Consider the following 25,910-nt stretch of genomic DNA (forward strand, 5'->3'; position numbering starts at 1 on the left):
ATATAGGTCCTTTACGTCTCTGGTTAAGTTAATTCCAAGGTAACGTATGGTTTTTGGTGCTATTGTAAATGGGATGGATTCCCTAATTTCTCTATCTTCAGTTTATTCGTGTATAGAAATGCAACTGATTTCTGAGCATTGATTTTGTATCCCGCCACATTACTGAATTGCTCTATAACTTCTAATAGTTTGGGAGTGGATTCTTTTGGGTTTTCCATATAGAGTATCATGTCATCTGCAAAGAGAGACATTTTGACTTCTTTTTTGACGTTTTGGATACCTTTGATCCCTTTTTGTCTTCTGATTGCTTGCAAGGACTTCTAGTACTATGTTGAATAGTAGTGGCGAGAGTGGGCATCCTTGTCGTGTTCCTGATCTTAAGGACTGTGTGATCTTGACCTGAGCTGAAGGCAGACACTTAGCCTACTGAGCCACCCAGGTGCCCAAATAAATAAAATCTTAAAAAAAAAAAAAAAAAAAAGAACTGCATAGCATTTCACTGTGTGTTAGATACGGTGTAGTTTTGAGCTCTGGCATGTCTGAGAATGTTCTTTTCTTCTCACACATGTGAAATCCTTGAGTCCTAGTGTATTCCTTCATAAAATTCTACAGATGCTGCTGTTAAGACCAGGTTGATACTTGTTTCTTTGTTAGTATCCCCATCTTTTTCTAGCTGGGTCCTATCTTTTTCCTCATAGTTTAGGCACTTTAATGGGATATCTTTACATCTTTTTGCTGATTCTATTCAGAAAACAGTAAGGTCTTTTATCTGCATATTTTTTTCATCTCAGGATAATTTTATTCTCATATAACTTCAACTATTAGGTCTAATTCACTTCTTCTGCTCTCTTCCTGAGAAACATTAATCATATTCATGCTAGACCATCATGCTAGGGATTTGGGGTTCATATTTCAGAAAACCCAGATTATCAATGGCTTAAAATAGAGGTTTATCTTGTTCACATAATGAAATGTCCAGGGATAAGCCATTGCTAGCCTTGGTTCAGTGTTTTAAGGATGTTGGTATCTAAAGACCTGATTCCCTTGGCCTTTTCCCTCATGGCCAAAAATGGCTGCTCTAGCACCAGCCATCGCATCAATGATCCAGCAAGAAGAAAGATGAAAGAAGCCAGAGGGAGGAAAGGATGGTACCTGTATCAGGAAAGCCAAACTGACCCAGCAATCCTCAGCAGAGTTCAGCTTAATATCTACTGGGCAGAACTATGTCACACCTTTGCGTGCAAGAGAGATGGGGAATGTTGTTTTTAATGCCACCTCCAACAAAACTAGGACTATGTCAGTACAGAAAAGGAGAGCATGGATATTTCTGTTGTGTCTCTGGCACAGCCATCTGCTCTTGGGTCTCTAATCCTTTGTAGCTATCATCTTCTCCAGTCTCTTCTCCTGTGTTCTAGGTGAACTTTGAAAGGACATCCTCCAAAAGGGATTTAAATTCTTTTCTTGAATTTTCGTTTTCATTATCTTTTCCCTTCTAACTTACCCTACTCTCTTTTCATCTCAGCCTTTTCTCTCTGTGTAATTTTCGCTTGCTTTTCAAAGAAGCCAGAGTTTCTCCATGTCTGCTGTTACACTGGACACTTCTGTGGGACGCCTGCTCAGCCCATCACCCTGCCCTCTTCTCTAAGAATAGGCTCCCCGACCTTGGAGGATTATTTTAATACTCTGTGATCCTGCATCCTTGGCTCTCGCTGAGTGGACCAAGGGCAGCCAATTGACGCACACTAACAGATTAGATTATCTCCACTGGAAATATGGAATTGGAATTTAAAACAGTATTTTAATCTGGATGGAAATAAGAGATGTTATTTTAGGAGTGTGAGGCAGCCATCCAGTGGGATGCTGGTAGATGTCTAATAGCCAACTCTTCATGAAAAATAAATGGATATATATATACACATACACATATATATATCAAATCTTACTGTTGCATAGCATACAATTTACATATAATAAAATATACAAGACTCTATTGCAAATCCCACGTAGCCAATTGATTCTAACGGAAAGCTTTCGTTGATTTTTGCTGGATTCTTGTATTTGCAGCAAAACTCTAGTCACGAACGAGGAATTGAAAATAGTTCCAGCATGAATGTTATAAACACAAATTCTCATTTATGTTATCTTAGGAAGACAAAAGTAAAACAACAAAGCCATATATCACAACTTTTCTTGTTGGTCGGTGATATGAGGACTTCTTTGCTGAAAAGGGTAATTGTTTTTGAACACTGAATACATAATTCCTCAAATTTTTGTACTATTCCTCATACAAAGGCTACAGGGCATTTTAGAGTCTACCCTACATTATTGACATTTCACTATTAGTTTCTTAAGTTCTGGACAGTCAACAAAATAATAAATCAAGGCTAATAAATTACTAATAAATTAGTAATGTCTGCCAATTTCTGTGGTGTAACTATTCCCACTGTGGCTGAGTTCAAACTCCCAACAGGAGGAAACCAAATGCAGAGCTGGAAAGAGATGCCCAAAGGTATGACCTCACACCGTATTTCCAACCTACAGACACAATAACCATACACAGCCTCCAGATAATAGAAAAGGGAGTAAAACACATAATGAAGAATTGATGATTTTTGAGTATTTATTACCCTTTGTTTGTAATATAATTTAGTTAGCTTGAATTAATCTAATTTAATTTTTAATGATGGTATGCGTAACAGCTGGCCTACGAAATTCCTATAATTAACAGTCGGCTTTCAGGAGTCTGTAAGAGCCAGCCTCTGCCCACCGGGCAGCCCTCCTCTGCCACAAGCCCAGGGAGCAGAGGAAGCCAGTCTGCAGAACCAGGGGCAGAGAGGGAGGGGTGGGGGGAAGAGGGAAAAAGAGAAGGAGGAGGTAGAAAAGGAAGATGAGAACAAAGCAAGAGTACCAAGAAAGGCCAAGAAGAGGGCGGTTGGGGGGCTCATGGAGCACATTCCTGACTTGTCCCACTGCTTGGTTCCCACACACTCCTGCATTTCTATATCGTAAAGCTGTGCTCCATATCCTCGTCCTGAATTTTTTTTCTTGTGTTTTTTATACTTTATTAAGAACAACTCGCTGATCCAAGCCAACCTAAGATTAATACTTGCTGTTTGTGTGCTGAATTATACGTTGAGCATTTCTTAAGGATTTTTTGAGGATAAAATATTTATATCAATTAGTAGTTGAAGTTACAATGAAAGCAACCCCGGGTGTAAACGTCCCTCAATGTGTTGGACCCAAAGTGCTCAACGACGTGTGAGTGCTTGCCGTGCTTCCTGTTCGTACGCCGGCTTCATATGGACTTAGGGATGTTTTTTTAACTTAATGTTTAAATAAATCTTTCTGCTCATGAATTTTTCTTGATTTCAACTAAAGTACAGAGGTGAATGGAAGGGCAGTGTAGAATAAGGTCGAGTTTTCTGGTTTGGTTTTTACATATTTTGCAGTTATGTTTAGTGATGATTATAAGTTATAAGGTGTTATGCTTGATTTCAGCCAAAATCGTGTGCAAGTTACATTGTCAAAATTCTAGTCTTTCCTTTAGAAAGGAGCTGTCGGATTCATGTGAAAAGATAACAAAGGTGAGGAGGTTTTTGTTCTTAAGTGAAAGACTAATTTAATGAGCCCCCGTGTGCACATCACCCACCTTCAACAATGACTAACTCCTGGTCCGTTTTGCTTCCTAGGGACTCTTTCCGCACTGGATTACTGGAAAGCAAATGCCAGATGAAATGTCATTTTCATCCACAAATAAGGAAATTATTTTAAAAACGCATTCCTAGTCTTAATTTGTTTTATGTGGTTGTACTTAATATCAGCATAATATTCTTTTTTTTACATTTTATTATTTTTTAAGATTTTATTTATTTAAGAGAGAGATTTATTAATAAATAAAATCTTTAAAAAATAAAAAATAAATTAAAAAAAATATATCACATGTCAGAACTACCCAGATGATTATTAAAATACAGATTCCTGGGAGATGCCTGGGTGGCTTAGTTTGTTAAGCATCGGGCTTCGGCTCAGGTCATGATCCCAGAATCCTGGGATCGAGTCCTGCACTGGGCTCCTTGCTCAGCGGACAGCCTGCTTCTCCCTCTCCCTCTGCCAGCTGTTCCCCCCGGTTGTGTGTTCGCTCTCTCTCTCTGACAAATAAATAAAATCTTTAAAAATAAATAAAATAAAATACAGATTCCTGGAATCTACTCTGAACCTGGTATTCAAAAAGTAGTGAAGAGAAAAAAAAATCACTGAGCCAATGAAAAATAAAACTGAGGAAAGGGAATGATTTTGGGAGACTCCGAAAAAGCGTGACTAGAATCAGTCACACCACACAAAGAAAACCGCGTTCGTGTTACACATTGTTCTGGTTGCAACCTCGAGCGGCTTAAACAAGGAAAGGGGTCTTCCTGGGCATCTGGCTGAATTCATTTGTGACCACCGAGGCCCCCCAGGATTTCTCAATACAGGAAGTTAAGAATACTAAGGATGCCTGGCTGGCTCAGTGGGAGGAGTGTGCGACTCTTGATCTCAGGGTTGTGGGTTCGAGCCCCACATTGGGTGTAGAGATTACTAAAAAAAAAAAAAAAAGAATAGGGGCACCTGGGTGGCTCAGTTGGTTAAGTGTCTGCCTTTGACTCGGGTTATGATCCTGGGATCCTGGGATCGAGCCCCATGTCGGACTCCCTGTTCAGTTGTGAGTCTGCTTCTCCCTCTTCCTCTGCCAGCGAGAGAGGGAGCACAAGCAGGGGGAGTGGGAGAGGAAGAAGCAGGCTCCCAGTGGAGGAGCCTGATGTGGGGCTCGATCCCAGATTGCCGGGATCACGCCCTGAGCCGAAGGCAGACGCTTAATGACTGAGCGACCCAGGCGCCCAAACACGTGATATATTTAAAAAGACCGAGATGGGAGGTCTTCAGGCGTGTGAAACACACAGAGGCCTCCCCGCTCCACCAGCCTTTGAAGGGACTCTCAAGGATTTCTCTTTGTGTCACCCTCTAGGCCATCAGCATATCCTCTCAGTTCTACCTTCAAAACATATCCTGGGTCTGATCCTTCCTCACCAAATCCACTGCTACTCCCTTAGCCGAGACACCCTCTTCTGTCCTCTGGATTATTGCCAGAGCCGCCTGACAGGAGCCCCTCCCCACCCTTGCTTTCCTACCGTCTGTGCTCCGCACCACAGCCATACGGGGTCCTTAAAAAATCAGATACCATCTCTCTCCCGCTCAAAATCCTCTGTTCAGGGGGTGCCTGGGTGGCTCAGTCTGTTGGACGTCTGCTTTCGTCTCAGGTCATGATCCTGGAGTCCCAGGATCAAGCCCCACATCGGTCTCCCTGCTCAGCGGAAAGTCAGCTTCTTCCTCTGACCCTACCCCTGCTCGTTCTCTCTCAATCTCTCGCTCTCAAAAATAAAATAAAATCTTTAAAAAAAAAAAGATGAAAAAAAAATCCTCTGTTAGGGACTGACTTGTGTACCCTCAACATTCCTATGTTGAAGCCTTAACCCCCAGGGCCTCAGAATACGACTGTTAAAGAGCTAATTAAGTTAAACGTGGCCATGAGGGTGGAAAGAGGAAATCTGGATACAGACACACACAGAGGAAGACCGTGTGAAGTCACAGGGAGAAGACGGCCGTCTGCGAGCAGGGACAGAGGCCTCAGGAGAAACTGATCTGCCCGCACCTCAATCTCAGACTTCCAGCCTCCAGAATTGTGAGGAAATCCATTTTTGTTGCTTAAGGTTCCCCGTCTGTGGTACTTTGTTGTGGCAACTGTGGCAAACGAACGTAACAGTGGAGAATGGCTCCTGATGTCACCTCAAGAAAAAGTCCCAACTCTTAACTCAAACCTACCAAAGCCTAAATGATGAATTTACCAGACTCGGTGCCCACTGCTTGGAAACTCATTGTGTCAGCAAGCTGGCAGGTTGAGGACTTGCCATTGTTACGCGGCAATCAGAGCAACACGGTTACTGTTGGCACAGGAAAAATCCAGAGTTGGAGGGAAAATGAGTCATCCATAAATATCAACCTTAATGATGGTCACATCCATTAAAGGCTCGTCTCAGAAGGCTTAGCCAGCTCTGCCTCCACCCCCTTCATTGCAGATGTTGGGAACAATTCTCTAGCTCTTTGTAGTTGGGCCAGGACCACACAAATCGCCCTTAGTCATCAGACCTGGCTATTGTTGGTGCGTTAGGGGCTGAAATACAGCACCACTTGTGGTTGCTCATTTTAACCGAAGGACCACGAATCTCTAGCCTGGTTGCACTGTTTCCACCGAGATGTCACAAGTGCTTCAGGGAGGCCGGGAGAGCTGGCGGACTCCCGTCTGGGGCAGGTGGCCGGAATTCCATCCAGGAAATCAGCTGGTTGCTCTTAATGACGAGAGGGGAGACCGGTTTAAATGAACTGTTTTGGGGAGGGAGGCGGGGAGGACGGGAGAGACGGTTTGGGTGGAGAGCATCAGTGAAGATATAGCGAATGTTGTGGCACCATCCAGATCCTGCTGCCCTGCTTCGGAGTTCGCTGGGGCGGCCATAACGGAATACCACAGACTGGGGGGCTCCCACGACAGAAATGTGTCGCTCGCAGCTCTGGAGGCCGGGAAGTCTGACATCAAGGGGTCCTCAGGATTGGTTTCTTCTGACGCCTTGTCTCCTGGGTTTGCTGATGGCTGCCTTCCCACCGTGTCTCACAATGGCCTCCTCTCTGTTCGTGTGCACATCCCTGGTGTCTCTTCGAGGGGCCTAGTGTCCTCTTCTTACAAGGACGCCAGGCGGATTGGACGAGGGTCCACCCTAATGGCCTCATTTTCACGTAATCACCTCTTTAGAGGCTCTATCCTCAAATACAGTCACATTCTGAGGTCCTGGGGGCTGGTGCTTGAGCATATGAATTTGGGAGTGAGACGCAACTCAACCCATGACACCTGCCTGGTGCATCCCTCCCCCAGCTGCTCTGAGCGTCTATCGCTCATGACTCACGACTGTCGCCTTCTCCAGAGAATTGTTCTTGGCCAGCCAGGGTCCCCTTGTCTGAGTGGCTACTCTCTTACCCAGTTGTATAAAAGGCTGGCCCTCTTGGCTCAAGGCGAGACCAGCACAGTGGTGCTAGCCATGCTGCAGAGCTGTCTTCGGGGTCAGGCTAGGGCTAGATTCCACACGAATCCATATCTTTCTCCGCTTCTTCCTCTGCACAGTTCTGCTTCCCTCACTCCCCTTCTGCTGGGAGCACTCCTCCAGTTAGTCATGTCCACCTGAATCCCTGGCTCAGGCTCTGCTTCTAGGGGACCTGATTTTAAGACAGTGTTATCTTAGATCTTCTCCGGGATTATTCCGATTTTAACCCTAGAATCTAAGGATGGAAAATGGAAGTGACTGCCACTGTATTTTGTCTCCTTCATCTTTGAAATGGCCCCTGAATCTGGCCCATCCTCTTCATTCCTACAACCACAATCCTAAGTCAGGGCATCATCACTTCTTGCCTAGACAATAGCTCACAACAAGGCTCCCTGCCTCTGTTTCTCCACATTTTCCTCAAAGTGTCTTCTTGTAAAACTATTACGGTTAATTTTGGTCTGGCTTAAAACCTTTTAATACCTACCCAGCTTTCTCCTAATACCACCCTCCATCACTTACCTTTCTTTGCCTGCAGGAGACAGTCCATATTCCTTAGGATGGCCTTCAAGCCCTTCCCAGCTGGCCCCTCCTCACCTTTCTAGTCCCCAGACTCAGCAGATGGAGTGTTAATTCATGTCACCTGCCCTTTCTACCTAGAATGAATGCTTTTTTTCCTACCCTTGTGTCTTCACAGGGGAATTTTTTGCTTTGTCTCCAAGGACCCATCACCTCTCTATGTCCCCATCCTTGTGTCCCTTGTGTCCCCCCTCCTCCCACTATCACAACATACCAGCAAGTTCTGTTTCACTGCTCTGTTATTCGTTGTACATGGGGCCTCTCCTGCTAAAATGCGGGCTCTTGGAGGAGGAGAAGCAGCATGTTTTGTCCTTGAACTCTCAGAACCTAGCACAGGGCCTGTCACATAGCAGATACTCACTGAATTTCTGATGAATTGAACTGAACATGTCTTAGGGCAGAAGGAGCCTGATTGGACATCACCTCATACCTGTCAGAATGGCTACAATCAACAACACAAGAAATAACAAGTGTTGGCGAGGATGTGGAGAAAAAGGAACCCTTGTGTGCTGCTGATAGGAATGCAAACTGACATAGCCACTGTGGATGACGGTGTGGAGGTTTCTCAAAAAATTAAAAATAGAAATATCGTATGATCCAATAACTCCACTAGTGGGTATTTACCCAAAGAAAATGAAAACACTAATTCAAAAAGATATACACACCCTTATGTTTATGGCAGCATAGTTTACAATAGCCAAGATATGAAAGCAACCCAAGTGTCCATCCATAGATGAATGGATAAAGAAGACGTGATAGATATGTATACAGTGGAAGGTTACTCAGCTGTAAAAAAGAATGAAATCTTGTCATTTGCAACCACATGGATGGCTCTAGAAGCTATAATGCTAAGTGAAATAAGTCAGTCGGGGAAAGACAGATACCAGATGCTTTCACTTATATGTGAAATTTAAGAAACAAAACACAGAAAGAAAGATAAAAAGAGACAAACCAAAAAACAGCCTCTTAAATACAGAGTACTGGTGGTTACCAGAGGGGACGTAGGTGGGGGGATGGGTGAGGTAGGTAATGGGGATTCAGAGCTCACTTACCATGATGACTACTGAGGAATGTATAGATTGTTGAATCACTATATCATACACCTGAAACTAATATAATACTGAATGTTAACTATACTGGAATTTTTAGAAAAGATTTTACTTATTTATTTGACAGAGAGAAAGAGAGAGCACAAGCAGGGGGAGCAGCAGGCAGAGGGAGGGGGAGAATCAGACTCCCCGCTGAGCAGGAAGCCTGATGCAGGGACTTGATCCCAGAACCCTGGATCATGACCTGAGCCGAAGGCAGACGCTTAAACAACTGAGCCACCCAGATGCCCCAATTATACTAGAATTTTACAAATAAAAAATTAAATTAAAAAATCTTAAAAGTCACCTGAATTTGGAAAAGAAAAAAATAAAGTGTACATGGAGACTTAAAAAAAAAGCTGTAGCACCTGCCTATATATCCCTAAGTGATATAATTTAGTGTTTCCTGCCTTTGATACTTATGGAATAGAATGATACAAGTATTCTCTTTTGTGTCTTGCTTGTCAGTTAGCATTTTGTTTGTGGTATTGATCTGCACACACCTGTAGTTTTGTCATTTTTATTATCATGTAGTATTTCATTCGGAATTTACCACAATTTATCCATTTCCCTCTACAGAGATGTTTGAGTTGTTTTCAGTTTGGGGCTAGCATGAAATGCTGCTGTGAATATTCCTGTCCTGGGGTCTTGGTGCTTGACTGCATGAGTGTCTCTCATATGTGTGCCCAGAAGAAGGATCGGTGTGCTGGAGGTGAGTGCCTTCAATTCCAACAACAGCACCACACAATCTTCCAAAGTGGTTACACCTGTTTACATTCCCACCAGCCATGGAACAATGTTCCCGTTTTCTATAGCGTTATCAAGTCGGTATCGTCAGAGTGTATGATTACTGATTATCTTACACAAATGGGAGAGTAGCATATAGTTTATTCTCCAACCTTGCCTTTTTAAGCATATAACAATATGTCTTGGAATTTATGTTGTCTAGAAGACGTAGACATCCATTTTCACGCTTACGTAACACTCTATGGCATGAATGACCTTTTTTTCCCTCTAGGCTTGAATAATACATCATTTTCTACATAGAGACTTATAGGGCAAAGATAGCCTGTATTCACAGCTCACTCCTCTGCCCATGGCAGACATTACTAGCTGATCACGGCACTCTTTCCCACTGAGCACAAACGTAGCCTAAGATTCTTTACCTCTAATACCTTCCTATTCAAAATGTAGTTCCAGGACTGGCAGCATTGGCATCACCTGGGAGCTTTTATTGGCAATGCAGGATCTCAGACCCCACTTTAAATTCACTGAATCAAGGGCACCTGGGTGGCTCAGTCAGTTAGGCAACTGCCTTTGGCTCAGGTTGTGGTCCCAGGGTCCTGGAATTGAGTCCCACATTGGGCTCCCTGCTCTGCGGGGAGCCTGCTTCTCCTTCTGCTTCTGCTTTCCTCCCTCCCTCTCTCTCTCTCTCACTGTCTCTCATGAATAAATAAATAAATAATCTTTTAAAAAAGAAAATTCACTGAATCAGATTCTGCATTTTAGCAATATTTCCAGGTGCTTTGTCTGTACAAGGAAGTCTAAGTGTGCCAGTGTAGGCAGCCTCTGCCAATCAAAGTCATTGGATGAAACATGTGCGTCCTCCCTAGTCCAGAGGCATACGTCAAGGCTCTGTCCTTGGTCCTTTCCAAGCACTCATCTGTGCCTGGCATAGGAACACAGGCACAGGCTGCTCTGACCTGCCGACAGACAGTAAGAAGCACTGCATTTGCAGAATCAAGACAAACACTAAGTCGAAGTGATGGACTGACTCTAACCATTAGGCAGAATAAAATTTGACCAAGACAAAAGACTTCATAGGAGTATATTTGAGAAAAGGGCAGCATGGCATATGGTATCTGTTCTGGAGCATTAACCCTGTGTCCCACGGAAGGGTTCCGTTCCAGATTAGTTTGGGGAACACAACCATGCTTTTTCCTTCTCTTACAAAGTCAGTTAATGCACTAACAGATACAGAGGCTCGGAGATGTCACAGTAGTAAGTTCTCTTTGCTTAATTCAGCAGTCCCCTAACAGAACCCTTTCTGTGTATCACCTATTAATACCTACAGAATTGGTGCTCCACGGAACCCAGTGTGGGAAACTCCAGTTTGGGGCTTAGTTTACAGTCTATGAAAAAGACAAAACCATCTTTGAAACACATAAAGGGAAGTACGTTTTCGGGGAGAGAGGTGGTGCACAGCTCCCTACAGTCTGATGAGCACTGTGCTGACTTCAGAGGTTTGCTAAAGAGGGACACTGAAAGGTTCAAACATCTCCGGAGATGAGGGGGGCATGGCACAACTGTCCTACTGTGCATGTCTAACTCAGAGCAGATTTTCCTTTCCTGGCTCAACACATGATGACAGTGATAGGGTGGGGGACAGAGGGGAGGGCATCTGAACAAATTTAGAAGCCCCCAGAAGATGGACAATGCTCTGGGGAAACCCCTCCTTCCCCAGGAATTGGTAAGTAACTGCTATCAAATTTTTGGAGCATCCTGTGAAAGAGGAATGAGAATGTCTTTGAGAAGGACCAGACGACAGACCAGAGACTGGTGGATGAGCATTACAGAAAAGTGAGAAGTCGTACAAGTTGTACCCTCTGACCACTAGCAATGGAACCACAAAATAACAAGAAAAATTTAACCACAAATTTGTTAACTTGAAAAATCTTATGAAAGCTTACTCAACGATTCTTGGTTTCAAAAGAAAATTTTTTAAAAAATTACAAAGTATTCAGAAATAACAATATTTAGAGAGCTACATGTCAACATCTGGGAGATGTGTGCAAAGCAGGACTCGAGACAATGCATACCCACAGCTGCACTGATAACAAAACCAGAAAGACTGATATTAGATGAATTGAGTTTTCAGCCTAAGAAGCTGGCAGGTGAACAGCAAAATAAATCCATAGGAAGCATAAGCAGAAATTATTCAAGATAAAAGCAGAAATAAATAAAAGAAAAACAAATGAAACACAATAATAAATCTGATCAATCAAACCCCATGCTAATTCACTGAAAGAAACACAATAAAATAGACATTTCTGAAAAATGCTATCAAAAAAAGACAATAAAAATTAACATTTATAATAAGAACAATAAAGCACAGACATTTCAACAGATAAAAAATATTAGGTATACCTTTATAGCAATAACTTTGAAAGTTTAGACAAAAGCCATGAGTTTTGTGAATGAAATACAAATATCCAATAACCATAGGAAAAGATGGAAGATATCATAGGAAAGCAGGTTTGGTTTCATCATATGCAATAATTTCCTAACAAATTGGAATGGTCCATGAATGGTATGACCTAGGTCTCTAGGAAGGGAATAACATAGGCTTAGATGCAGGTTGACCAGTTGTCAGGGGCGATGAAGTTGCTGCTGTTAAGAGGGCCTGGAACTGAGAATTCTCTTTCTCTGATTTCCATGATCTGCCTCCCTTAGCTGTTTGTCGTTTTTTTCCAGTGGCCCTTGTTATGGGCAGCAAAGTTGCTCTGACAATCTCTTAGAGACTAGCAGGCAGCAGAGAGGCAGTGGGTATGGCCAGCCGGGACACATGTGGGGATGCTTCTGGAATAATTGGGTTAAAGTCAGGGCCTGGTAATGACTGGGCTTGGAGCAGGGTTCTGGCATAAAGGGCAGGAAGTAACCAGCCCACAAACCGGACCACAAGGTTGTGACTCACTGGTTGTGTGGGATGCAGGTCACGCCCTGAAAGGCCGGATACCACAACTGTAGGTTGGATCGGAGTGGCACTGGAGATGGGCAGAACCAGCATGAGGGGTGGGCTGCGCTGGAAACCCCCATCCCTGTGAGGACCAGAGAAGCAGGAACTGATCTGAGCAAGGGGGAGAGGGACTGCCATGCCATGGATGGAGCCTACAAAGTTTCTGGCTTTGGCCTCTGCCCTCACCCCTAGCTCTGTTCTGCCCACACACCACACTGACCCAGACTGGGAAAGCTCACAGCCTTGCCCAGTCACGGTCAAGGCAATCATGGCCAGCACACCACGTTGGTGACGCATCACTGCCACACTGGCAGGCCTCCTGGCCTGGGCCAGGACTGGCCAGCCAAGTCCTGGGTACTGGCTTTGGGCCATTGTGCCAGCCTGTCAGGGTGGAGTCACTTTTCCCTGAAGGACACTGCCTTCCCTGATGGAGGATGTGAAATGCTTCTCCGTCCTCCTAGAGTTCTGAAGGTCATCCCAGAGGGGGTCGAGACTGGGGAGTGGAGACAAGAACATTTCTTTAAAAACAAACAAACAAAAATGGCAAAACCCCAAACATGCCCAAAGAACCTCCTTCCGGTGTTACTCACACCTGTGATTCACGGAGTTTACGCTTGGAACGTTTCTGGGATCGAAGCGTCACCGACGTGGGTCAGCTCGCAGACCCGGGTGTGCTCATCTCCCCGCTGACGTCTTCGGTTCCAATCTCCGCCCCCCGACCTGGGCCCCCAGCTGCCAACCCATACAGATCTGAGCCCCCATTTACGGCTGCTGGGTGCCCCCGTTGACCTCAGGTGAAGCTAATATCTCAGCTAATCTTAGTTTGAGTTCCAACAAAAGTAGATTCCGGGTACGGGTAGTTTGGAAGCGATTCCAGGAAGCAGTGGGGACGTGATATGGGGAAGGAAGGAAATCCAAGGAAGAGAAGCCCGAAGACGTTGTCTCGATACCCACAACTCTCACTGGCGCCCCGCTCAGCCATCCTCCAGTTCCAGCGAGCCCAAGGGCCGCGGCAGGTGGCAGGTGGCGCACCGGTTCCACGCGTCCACGTGTCAGTGGAAGGCAGGATTTCATTATTGAGTGGCAGAAGACTCCACAAATACTTGCATGAGAGGATTTTTGTCCACCCCCGGGGAAATCACCGAGCAGGATTCGTTAGTTTGTTGCAATTGATGGTGGTGGTTGTTCCGGAGCACGTGTGGCGGAGGAAAAGAAACAGGCTTCTTCGAAGATGCTGGGGATTTTTCCTGTTCGTGTGTTTGTTTTTCCTTATTTGCTAGGAGCCGGCATTGCCCCGTTTCCAGGTGGGTGGCCATGGAGTGGTTGCCAGGAGGTGCTCAAGGGTCAGAGGGTGATATCCGTAGATGCCGCAGAAATGACAGGAAAACTGGAAAGTGGGAATGTGTTTGACTCCAGCCGTTAGTGAGCGTCCTGGCTCCGGAAATATGCATCACTGGGCTCTGTATGGCTTTACTGCAGGGCCGCAGCCAGTCAAGAAAACGCAGACGGGGCGCCTGGCTGGCTCAGCCTGTTAAGCATAAGAGTCCTGATTTCCGCTCAGGTCATGATCTCAGCATCGGGAGACTGAGCCCCACACTGGGCTTCACGCCGGGCATGAAGCCTGCTCAAGACTCTCTCTCTCTCTCCCTTCCCTCTGCCCCTCCCCACCACTCTCTCTCTCTTAAAAAAAAAAAAAAAAAAGAATACACAAACACACTGTCAGAAACAGGTGTGGGTATGGGGAGCTGGGGAGCTGGAGAAAGACGGGACATAAATAGACATAGAAGGATGTATAAGTTTTTAATTATAGTGATATATATATAAAAAGATGAATATAGACACCCATATGTGTATTTAGTGAAAGAGATACCCAGAAAAATACAAAGAGGTGTTACAGATATATATATATAGGAAAATTTATTAACTGTGTGTGGCAAGATTGTTCATGGATATTTTCCCTTTCTGCTTATCTAACATATTCTGCTTTTCCAAAATGAACTTGCATCGTTTGTCCAAAAAGAAGGGTTGTTTCCTTTTGTTTGGTTTTTAAGACTGAAGGTATAGAAAAAGTATAGAACAGCTTGTAGGAAGGCTTCAGACTGGCGGACACAGTGTTGAGGCAACAGAGGGCTTCTAGCATCAGGGAGGAGGGGGAACTGGTTACCTGGGAAAAAATTTAAAGCTACGTCTGTGGTCCAAAGAGCTAATAATGTGCCTCGCTATGTTTCTTTCTTTCATTTTTTAAAAAAGATTTTATTTATTTATTCGACAGAGATAGAGACAGCCAGCGAGAGAGGGAACACAAGCAGGGGGAGTGGGAGAGGAAGAAGCAGGCTCATAGCAGAGGAGCCTGATGTGGGGGCTCGATCCCATAACGCCGGGATCACGCCCTGAGCCGAAGGCAGACGCTTAACTGCTGTGCCACTCAGGTGCCCCTCTTTCATTTTTTTTAATAATAATTTTTTATTATGTCATGTTAGCCACCATACAGTACATCCTTAGTTTTTGATGTTGTTTTCCATGCTTCATTGTTTGCGTATAACACCCAGTGCTCCATGCAATACGTGCCCTCCTTACACCCATCACTGGGCTCGCCCATCCCCCATCCCCTCCCCTCTGAAGCCCTCAGTTTATGGTTTCACTCATTTATGGAACATAAGAAATAGCAGGGAGATCGGTAGGAGAAGGCAGGGAAGAATGAAGGGGGGGTAAACAGAAGGGGGAATGAACCATGGGGGACTGTGGACTCTGGGAAACAAACTGTTTCTTTCTTTCGAAGCGGAGGGCTCGGATGGCTATCGGGTTTGCAGCCCTGCCGTTTGGAGGTGGGGGACAGCAGGGTTCTCGGTGGGTGTTCCTGATCCCAAGGGCTCTTTCTATGCGCATTTTGCTTCCAGAGCCTGTAGCACATCCTTTAAATAAATCACATGAATAGGTCCGTAATTACATGGACCCATTTTACTGTAAACAACTTTTCATCCTTTGAGGGAAGATTTGAACGAGGGAGCACCAAACATTACCGATAACCATATGTGGGGACTAAGACAGTTTAGAAGAAGCATTCTATTCGTTCTTTGTTGGTGCCTAACGATTATCATAAGCTTCACAGCTTACAACTACACCTGTTTAGGGGCACCTGGCTGGCTCAGCGGGTAGAACACGAAACTCTGGATCTTGGAGTTGTGAGTTCGAGCCCCACATTGGGGGTAGCGTTTACTTAAAACAAAACAAAACAAAAGACACCTATTTATTATCTGACGCTTCTGTAGATCAGCCATCTAGGCAGGCTTGGCTGGGTCTTCCGCTCAGGGTCTCAGAAGGTTGAAGTCAGAGTGTGGGGAGGGACACGTTCCTCTCTGGAGGCTCTACTGGGGCAGAACCCACTTCCAAGCTCTTCTAGGCATCGGCAAAATTCAATTCCATCCTATTGCAGGACGGCGGGTCCCGCTCCCCACTGGCCGTTGACTGGGGGCCTCTCTCTCAGCTCCCTAACACTGCCCACATCCCTTCTCGAAATCTTCAAACCGGGAATGGCTTATCAAGTCATTCTCGTGCTATGAATCTCTTTCTCTTCTGCCGCCTTCTGCTGCTTTGTAAAAGGCTTGTTATGATTAGATCAGACCAACCCAGAGAACCTCCGTGTGTTAACATCTATGGACTGGGAACTTTCATTACAATTGCAAAATCCCTTGCCAGTGGTCCCTAGGATAGTGTTTGACTAACTAGGGGGTGAGAATGTGGAGTGGAGAGAATCCCATCTTTACAATTCTGCCTACGGTAGGCATAAAATAGGCAGTTCACAATGGGCCAAATGCCCCACTTGAAAACATAACTTGAAATGTTATTTTTAGTATACAGAGAAATTAGTAAAATAATGTTAAGTAACATTAAAATCTAAAGTAATATATATTATAATTATAATTTAAATATTAATATAAATTCTAATTATTATATATCATTTAAATATTAATTATACTTTTAAGTAATGTATTTGTCTGCTGTTAGTTCAGCAGATAAATTTCTTTTTTAATAAAAGAGCTTGGGGCGCCGAGGTGGCAGAGTCAGTTAAGCACCCAACTCTTGGTTTTGGCTCAGGTGATCTCAGGGTCCTGGGATCCAGCCCTGTGTTGGGCTTTGCGCTCGGCAGGGAGTCTTCTCAGGAGTCTCTCCCCTCTCCTTCTGCCCCTCCCCCCACTGCACCTGCACATATGCTCTCTCTCTCTCAAATAAATAAATATTAAAAAAAAAAAGAGCTTAAGAAAGAGTCGTATATGGGGGCGCCTAGGTGGCACAGCGGTTAAGCATCTGCCTTCGGCTCAGGGCGTGATCCCGACGTTATGGGATCGAGCCCCACATCAGGCTCCTCTGCTATGAGCCTGCTTCTTCCTCTCCCACTCCCCCTGCTTGTGTTCCCTCTCTCGCTGGCTGTCTCTATCTCTGTCGAATAAATAAAATCTTTAAAAAAAAAAAAAAAAAAAAAAAAAGAAAGAGTCGTATATGAATGAATAAAATGTGTGGGGGGGTGTGTGTATACATACATATATATGCATTGTATCTTACTCAGCCTTAAAAGGAAGGAAGTTCTCACAACTGCTACAACAGGATAAACCTTGAGGACATTGTGCTAAGTGAAATAAGCCAACCATAGAAAGACCCATACTGTCTGATTCGTCTCATCTGAGGTACTGGGAGCAGCCCAATGAACAGAGCCAGAAGGCAGAGAGGTGGGGGCCGGGGCTGGAGGGAGAGGGTCATGGGGAGCTCTACTCAGTGGGTGTGGTTTCAGCTGAACAAGATGAGAAGAGTTCTGGGGATGGATGGTGCGCATGGAGCCCAACAACGTGAATGTCCTTAATACCACTGACCTGCATATTGAAAAATGCTTAAGACAGCAAATTTTATGTTATAGGTACCTTCCCACAATTATAAATAAAAAAAAGAAAAGGTTGTATAAAAGAAATAGTGATGAGCAACGAAACTAATGAAACTTTAAACCAAGACTAAGTGATTCTTGTTTATATTATTACAAAACATTACTGATGTAAGAAGTTACTAAAAGAATTAGAATTTATTATTAAAATTTTTATTTTTGAGAATTACAATTTAAAAATAACTCATGACAGGGGCGTCTGGCTGGCTCCGTGGGTGGAGCATGTGACTCTTGATCTTGGGGGTCATGAGCTCCAGCCCCACATGGGGCATAGAGATAACTTCAATAAATAAATAAACTTTTAAAAAAATATATTTTATTTATTTATTTAAGAGAGAGAGACAGAGAAAGCATGAGCTGGGGGAGACGCAGAGGGAGAGGGACAAGCAGACTGCCCCCTAAGCAAGGAGCTTGATGACGTGGGGCTTGATCCCAGGACCTCCAGGACCCCGGGATCATGACCTGAGCTGAAATCAAGAGTCAGCTGCTCAGCCAACTGAGCCACTCAGGTGCCCCCACTTGGTGCCCCCACTTCCTCACTTTCTAAATTGTGTGGTCCTTGGGGAATTAGCAGGACCCCACTCTCCTGTCCATGGTTATGGTTGCAGGGATGGACATGTGATCCATGTTGGCCAAGCAGAACTCTCTCTGGGATTTTTCTCTTTGCAGCTGACAGGGAAGAACTTTTTCCTTTGCTGGTAATGAGGCTGTAAGAACTTGAGCTTGGAGCTTCCTGAAGATCGAGTTCCAGCCTCCTGTGGGGACTGACAGCCTGAGTAACCTGGGCCAACCGGAGCAGCAACTCAGGTCGGATTCCCCAGAAACAGACTGAAATGAGGCTTCGTGTGAGAGATTACTGGGGAAGGGTTTGCAGGGTTAACAGGAAGGGGGGGAGTAGGAGGGGGGGAGTAGGAGGCGGGGAGAGGGAGGAAGCTGAGGCTGGGTGGTGTTTCAGGTGAAGTTCGAGCCTCCTCTGGTCCCTTGGGAAGCGCAAGAGTGTTGATTCTATCCTGAGGTTGTCTTGGCTCCTGGCAGAAGAGCTGGACTGGCCTCTCCCTGCTCTCATTCAGTGATTAGGGGCTGCCCTGGGGGGTGCAGAACACTCCAGAAGTCCAGGGCCGCCTTCCCACGAAAGTCACAGGCACGGGGAAGAGCGGGAAGCCCCATGGGCTGGGCACACATAAGCAGAGAGACGGCTGCCAGGGGATCTAGCCCCGGCGCCGGTAGTGACTGCCACGCAGAGGCTGAGCCCAGATGGAGCCCGCCTGGACGGCCTCCGTCTTTCCTTCCCTGGGCCTCGACTTCAGTGGCTCAGGCCATAGGCTCCAGGGTATCAGCAAGGCGCTACTGAGGGACAGAGATGGAGCCAAATTCAGGCAGAGGGGCCTGGGGCCTGGGTGAAGAGTAGCTCGCAAACCCGGGGCAGGCAGGCCGCCCGCTCAGAGCCGGGGGAGTCAAGGCCAGTCTGAGGCTTGGGGTGGTGGGACCTGATGCCCCACAGTGGGCGACACTGGACAAGGGGCTCTTTGTGTCCCCCACTCTTGGATTGGCCCCCTCCACGCCGCTGTTTGTACACAACCCCACTCCTTTCTACAGCTCCGTTCTTCCCGGCCCGGTGGGCTGTTCCTTGGCCTTACCGGCACTCCTCCACGTGGCTCTTCCTGCAGCACCTCCCCTCGAGATACAGCGCTTGCCCCCGCCCTGCTCTCAGCCCCCAGGGCCTGCCCATCTGGCATCTGCTTTCACAGCAGATCCTGGTCACAGCTGCTCTGCACTGGACTCCGGGGAAGGCCCACCTTTGATTGGCTCTGTGCCTCCGAATCGAGCCAGCTCTGCTGTGAGGGGCTGCTGCGCGCACGCTGCATAAGGCCACCCTTGGGCAAAGGAGCCTCCTTGACTGCTTGGAGGATGGGAAGTATCTGAGAGTTTCAAGATCCCCGTTGGCCAAGGCCAAGTAGCTAAAGACTGGGGTGACAGGAGGATGACAGCCCAGTTCCTTTTCCTGGGGGTACACTTTTTTTTTTTAAAGATTGGGAGAGGGAGAAGCAGACTCCCCGCTGAGCAGGGAGCCCGATGGGGGGCTCGATCCCAGGACCCTGAGATCATGACCTGAACCGAAGGCAGATGCGTAACCATAACCAACTGAGCCACCGGCCACCCCGGGGGTGTAATTTTATACTCAGTTTGGGAGGGGTCAGGCTGAGGCTGAAATATCTCCCCAATGGCATCCTTGCTGGGCCTCCTCCCCTTCCCTGTCTTGCTCCCCCTGCCCCATCCCCTTACAGGTTTCTCCTGGGGGCACTTCCTTCATAAATCATTTGCACCTGAATCCTTGACTCAACCCAACCCAAAATCTCATCAAGACGCTCACTTTGTTACTGGAACTCACGGAGCACTAACTGACTGACGGATCTAATTATACAAAATACGTATCAGTGATGACATCACAATGTTGCCCCAGCATCCATCCCCCCTTTATCAACTGCACCCAGTTTTCCTTGGTTAAATTGTCACTCTCCCATTCTCAGGCATGCAGCTTTGGGGTATCGACCCCTACCTGAGCTCCCACATGGACCCCAACTGGTTTGACAGTTAACAGACTCCATTCCTCTGGTTACAGAGATTAGTTCCCTTGTGGGCAGGAAACCCAGGCTGGTCCAGTGGGGATCCGAGGAGGCATCTGCTTGAGCTGCCAGGAAGGAAGAGGCTCCTCTTGGAAGGCCCAGAAAGACAGGGTGGGCTGGTGGTGCTCTCGCCTGTCTGGGAAGGAACACAACCCCCAGGAACAGAGCTGAGAGGTGAAGAAAGAGAAGCTATGGCAGGTCACATCATTTGAGCCCTGGGTAGAAGAATGTTCTGTTACGGGAGTCTCCAAATTCCCTTTTACTATTTAGCTAACTTAGTCGGATTGTTTTCCTTTTATTTGCACCCCCTAAGAGTCCTTATTTTGCACCTTAATGATTCATTGACTTTTTCTGGAAGTGGTCCTATTTTAAGAGAGATTATTTTAAGACATTCCTTATATATTCTGAATGCTCCATTATTAAGGGTGAAGTATAAGGAAACTTTTCCCCTGGGGGAAGGGGGAATTGGTGTTTAATGGGTCTAGAGTTTCAGTTTTGTAAGATGAAAAGATCCCAGTGATGTGTCACAAAATGTGAATATATTTCACACTACCAAACCGGACACTTAAAAATAATTAAGACGGTAAATTAAATGTTATGTATATTTTTTACCACAATAAAAAAAATCAGGTAGAATGTGAGCTTATGCATTGATCCAAGCATTGCAAGCTGCACAATTCAAATGAGCGCATCTTATGGCGTGTAAGCTATATCCCAGTAAAATAGGCTTTTATTTTATTTTCTTATTTTTAAAGATTTATTTATTTATTTTAGAGAGAGAGCACGTGTGCACGTGCACGAGTGGGGGGGGCAGAGGGAGACAATCTTCAAGCAGACGCCCCACTGAGCAGGGAGCCCAACAGGGGCTCCCTCCCACAACCCATGAGATCATGACCTGAGCTGAAACCAAGAGTCAGTTGCACAACCAACTGAGCCACCAGGTGCCCCCTAGTAAAATTGATTTTTAAGAAAAATCATTTCCCTCCAGGGGCCCAGCCTCGTGATATCCTGTAAGTGTACATTTCATAATCGTTATCAGGACTTCCAGCAATGGCTCAACCACCCAACTCCATCACTGGACAGGTGGCGGTAACGTGAGGCAGAGTAGGGAGGAAAGGGCAGCGGGAGGAAAGGGAGGGTGGAGACACATTGGTTACATATGGTGGAGACAAGCTTCATGGGCGTGTGGTCTGTACGTGTGTCGTCACAAAGGGACCCACGGTCAGGAGGACCCCGTGCATGCTTTAATGCTCTGCTGTCCCCATCTTGACCATTTTTAATAGTTTTTAAATAAGGGAACTGTATTTTCTTTCTTTCTTTCTTTCTTTTTTTTTAAGATTTTATTTTTAAGTAATCTCCACGCTCAACGTGGGGCTCGAACTCACAGCCCTGAGGTCAAGAGTCACATGCTCTACTGACTGAGCCGGCCACACTGAGGGCCAGAGATTATGTAGCTGGTCCTGCATATAGCCTTTATTCCTTCCGACAGGCAATGCCTTTTCTCCAACACTCCCTTAGAAAGCTCAGATACTCCCAGAAATCACAAATGATTTGCATTTCTAATACAGTGGTGTGAATTGTTTTGCATTCCTAAGATGTTGGTGTGAATTGGTTGTGAAGTATGAGACAGCAGTTGTACCAGTCAGGGTAGCTGTGTAACACAAACCCCCAGATCCAGTGGCTTAAAACAGCAAAGGCTTATTTTGCTCTCAAGTGTGTGTTCATTATGGGTCGGCTGGGGGCTCTTGTGTGAGTCATCCTCACTCCCAGACTGAGGCAGAGGATAAGTGAAAACATGGGAAATTGTGTAAGAGCTCTTAAAGCCTCTTCACAGAAGTGACACCCATCTTGTGAGATGGAGCCCTGTGTCCTATCGGGCTGGCGATGGGCATGGAGCCTGCGTAAGATTCTCTCCAACTCCCTCTTGCCCCTCCCCCCCAAAAGAAGCAACATCCATCACTCGAACTCACATTTCATTGGCCAGTGCCAATCACATGATGACACTGAGGCTGAAGGGAGAGGAAATCTAATCCAAACAGGGGACCAGGAGAATTGGACAGATTTGTTAATCAGTTGCTCTAACACCATTTATTAAATAATCTATCCTTTCTGTCTTAATTTTCATTGTCCATTTATCATATACTAAATTTCTATTGATCTTCAGGCCTCTTTTTGGGTCATCTTTCTGCTCCACTGATTTCCCTTCCTTAACTTTTAATTTCCATAGCTTTGTAATGCTATTGAATATCAAAGAAGATAAGTACTTCTTCAGGGTTCTCCTTTGACATTTTTTTTCTGGCTATTGTCATCCTTTAATTTCTAGACTGATTTGAGAATCACTCTGTCAAGTCCTCTTACCCCCCTGTGTGATTTTGATCAGAAAGGGATTGCACTGGAGACAAATTTACATCTCTTCACAATATAGAGTTAGTAATAATAAAATTTTCTAGGTATCTCAGTGAGGTCTTATGATGTTTTCCAAGTATACTCAGTAACTTCCTACTAATTTGACCTCCAAGTAGTTTGTTTCCTAGTCATTGTGAATGACGCCCTTGCCGTATCGTTTTCCAATTATCTTTCCAGCCCAGGAGGGGCGTTCTTGGTCTGGATCTCCTTTGTGACCATTTTATCCTACTGAACTTTCTTACTACAAATGTTTTGTAGGCTGTAATCTGTTTATTTACCAATTGTGATTAATCTTTCCCTTTCCTCATTACAAAAACAACAACAACCCAATCTTATACTTCTCATTTCCTCAGCACTGAGTGAAACTTGCTGTGTGACTGATGCAATTTTCGTTTCCACTATTTTCTGTGACCTCATGACTACTTCTCTCCAGCCTGGCAGCAGCCAGGGTGCTCTGTGCCCACTGGCTTAGGGAAGGGGTGACACAGCAGAATGCACAGGAAAAGGGAAGTCAAGTTCTTGGAATTTTTTTAAGACTTTGTTTATTTGAGAGAGAGCACATGCATGCGTGAGAGTGGGGGAGTAGCAGAGGGGGAGGGACAAGGAGACCCCACGCTGAGCGCAGAGACTGACATGGGGCTCCATCCCACAACCCTAAGATCATGACTTGAGCCTAATCCAAGAGTAGGGTGCATCACTGACTGAGCCACCCAGGTGCCCCAAGTTCTTGGAATTTTTAGTTTTGAAAGTCATTACCAGATTTAGAAGAACAGAGGAGGTGGTGACAGCCTTTATACCAGGTTCCTCAATGTGACCTCTGACCTCTGCTGGCCCTTGAGCCCTTTGACACTGGCCCATGACGAAGTAAGTACAGATATGCAGAGGAATCATTTAGAAACTTACAGCAATTTGATGGTGCCACAGTATCCAAACGCAAGAGCAGCCCATTGGCTTCCCTGAACGGTGTATGGAACAAAAATATTGCTCCATGGCAACCGGAAGTGAAACGAAAGCTGCTTCACCACAGACCGTTTGACCTTTAGATTCATTTCTTGGTTGATGTGCTTTAGCTGAGTGCTTCTTTGGATTAACCAGAAGACTCGGGATTGAGAGAAAAGAGGAGAATTCGAAGGAAGCAAGTGGGTGTGGAATGTCACCGTGTCACTGCATCCTGGTCAGCACCCCCAGAAGCACGGCCAGAAATGTAGGGCGGGGGCTGGGAGAGGAAGGCTGCCAGAGGGAGAACAACAGATATCCTTGACACACTGGGAAACTGCAGTCGGAAGGGGCCCATGCCCTTTTCTAAGCAGAGCCTGGGAAGCAGCAAGATTCTATCATTTCTTTGAGAAGTGAAAGGGCTCTGGGCAGAGCTGGACGGCTGGACTGGAGATGGCCCACACAGTTCCCATGCACCCCGGCATGCGGCGGGGAGCAGCGGAATAATTTGCTATGTGTCCACAAGGAGCCCGAAGGCAGTGAAGGACCTTGGACACTCCCACTAGGTAGACACCAGGGCCACCTGATGTCCTCATGGGCCCAAAGGGGGCACAGAAGGAGCTGAGCCACAGAGAGAAAATGTGCAGCTGAGAACAAGGGACACTGAAGCTATGTATGGACCACACCTAACGTCCAGGTCAAAGTACGTCTCGGCAAATACTAGTGTAGAAACACAAGGGCCAGCTGCCTCCCCTCCCCGGAGGCCTTGCCACCCCTGGACAGCCCCGTCCTGCAGCTGAGATGGCAAACCGGGCAGTGAGGGGACGCTCCCGTCCTGACCGAGAGCACATTTCAGTTGCTTGGTGGCATGGTGACTCGCCATGGAAATTCAGTGGAATTATTTAAAAAGCAGAAAAGGGGCGCCTGGGTGGCACAGCGGTTAAGCGTCTGCCTTCACGCTCAGGGCGTGATCCCGGCGTTATGGGATCGAGCCCCACATCAGGCTCTTCTGCTATGAGCCTGCTTCTTCCTCTCCCACTCCCCCTGCTTGTGTTCCCTCTCTCGCTGGCTGTCTCTATCTCTGTTGAATAAATAAATAAAATCTTTAAAAAAAAAAATTAAAAAAAAATAAAAAGCAGAAAAAATTGAACACCTTACCTCTTGCAAACGTCAGTCAATGAACAGAGATTCAAGCCCACTTTTGCTTTGTCTAACCAGAATGACAGGTGTTCGTGGATACCTTTCCCTTGCTCCTGATGTTAATGGGAGTGCATCTGGTATTTTACTGTATGGCATTTGCTATTGATTCCTCATGTTTTTAAAGATCTTATTTTTAAGTAATCTCTACACCTAATGTGGGGCTTGAACTCACAACCCCGAGATCAAGAGCTGCCCCTCCGCCCACTGAGCCAGCCAGGCGCCTCCTCTCCAATGTTTTTTATGATGTTAAGATTTATCTACTTGAAGATAGCTACAGAGTTTTGTTATTAAGTCAAGAATAGATGTTGAATTTTGTCTAATGCCTTCTGAGCATCTATCAAGAGGGTCCTATGATTTTTCTCTTCTAACCTGTTAAGGTAACATAGTACACAACAGATTTGCTTAATAGACCTTTGATTTTGGGGGTGCCAGGTGGCTCAAGTCAGTTAAGTGTCTGCCTTTGGCTCAGGTCATAGTCTCGGGGTCTTGGGACCGAGTCCCATGTGGGGCTCCCTGCTCAGTGGGGTGGCTGCTTCCCCCTCTTCCCCTCCCCCTGGTCGTGTATGCTCTCTCTCTCTCTCTCAAATAAATAAATAAATAAATAAAATCTTTAAAAAAAAATTTGACTTTGCCTGTTTAACTCATAGTTGAATTTGAGCTTATAACTTATTTACAATTTTCAAATCAACATGTATAAGTGAGTTGTGTGTGTACTTTTTAAAAACATTCATTTGGACAAGTTGTGCTAAGGGGGTTATACTAGGTTTATAACATTTTCTCATGCTCTAGATTCTAGAATGTAAAAAATTATGGACAGCCTTTCTTGAAGGTTAGCTAGAAAATTTCCACACTATTGTCCATCTGTGTCCAAAATCTGGCTGAATAAGACCTTTGAGGACCTCTTTCCTATCCTCTTGAGTTAGTGGGTCTATTTGGGTTTTCCATTTCTTATTGAGTCGATTTTAGTGACTTGTTTTTTAAGATTTTTCAAAAAATTTATTCATTTGATAGAGAAAGAGAGAGCATGCATGAGCAGGGGGAGGGGCAGGAGGCAGCAGGAGAGGGAGAAGCAGGCTTCTCTGAGCAGGGAGCCCAACCGGGGGCTCGATCCCAGGACCCTGGGGCCATGAACTGAGCCAAAGGCAGATGCTTAACCAACTAAGCCACCTAGCTGCCCCCAATTTTAGTAACTTATAGAACATTTCATTTTCATGTTTAAATCAAGTTGTACCTAACATTCTTGGGGTGCCTGGCTGGCTCAGTCGGTAGAGCATGTGACTCTTGACCTCG

The 25,910-nt window shown here is 45.6% G+C and overlaps 1 protein-coding gene across 2 annotated transcripts in view; it reads right to left on the reverse strand.

Annotated features, from left to right (window-relative positions):
* TMEM230 (transmembrane protein 230) overlaps nucleotides 1-25,910 on the reverse strand; it is a 63,381-nt gene that overhangs the window by 16,916 nt on the left and 20,555 nt on the right. The window contains exon 4 of one of the 2 annotated variants that reach the window (XM_034640392.1): nucleotides 17,883-20,214. The exons of the other annotated variant lie outside the window; for it this stretch is intronic. Within the exon in view, the coding sequence (XP_034496283.1) occupies nucleotides 20,047-20,214 (168 nt within the window). The 3' untranslated portion in view covers nucleotides 17,883-20,046. Of the gene's footprint in view, nucleotides 1-17,882; nucleotides 20,215-25,910 lie in introns of those variants that run through there. 2 annotated transcript variants of the gene reach the window in all.

This window comes from Ailuropoda melanoleuca, chromosome 13, assembly GCF_002007445.2.
Source record: "Ailuropoda melanoleuca isolate Jingjing chromosome 13, ASM200744v2, whole genome shotgun sequence".
NCBI lineage: Eukaryota > Metazoa > Chordata > Mammalia > Carnivora > Ursidae > Ailuropoda > Ailuropoda melanoleuca.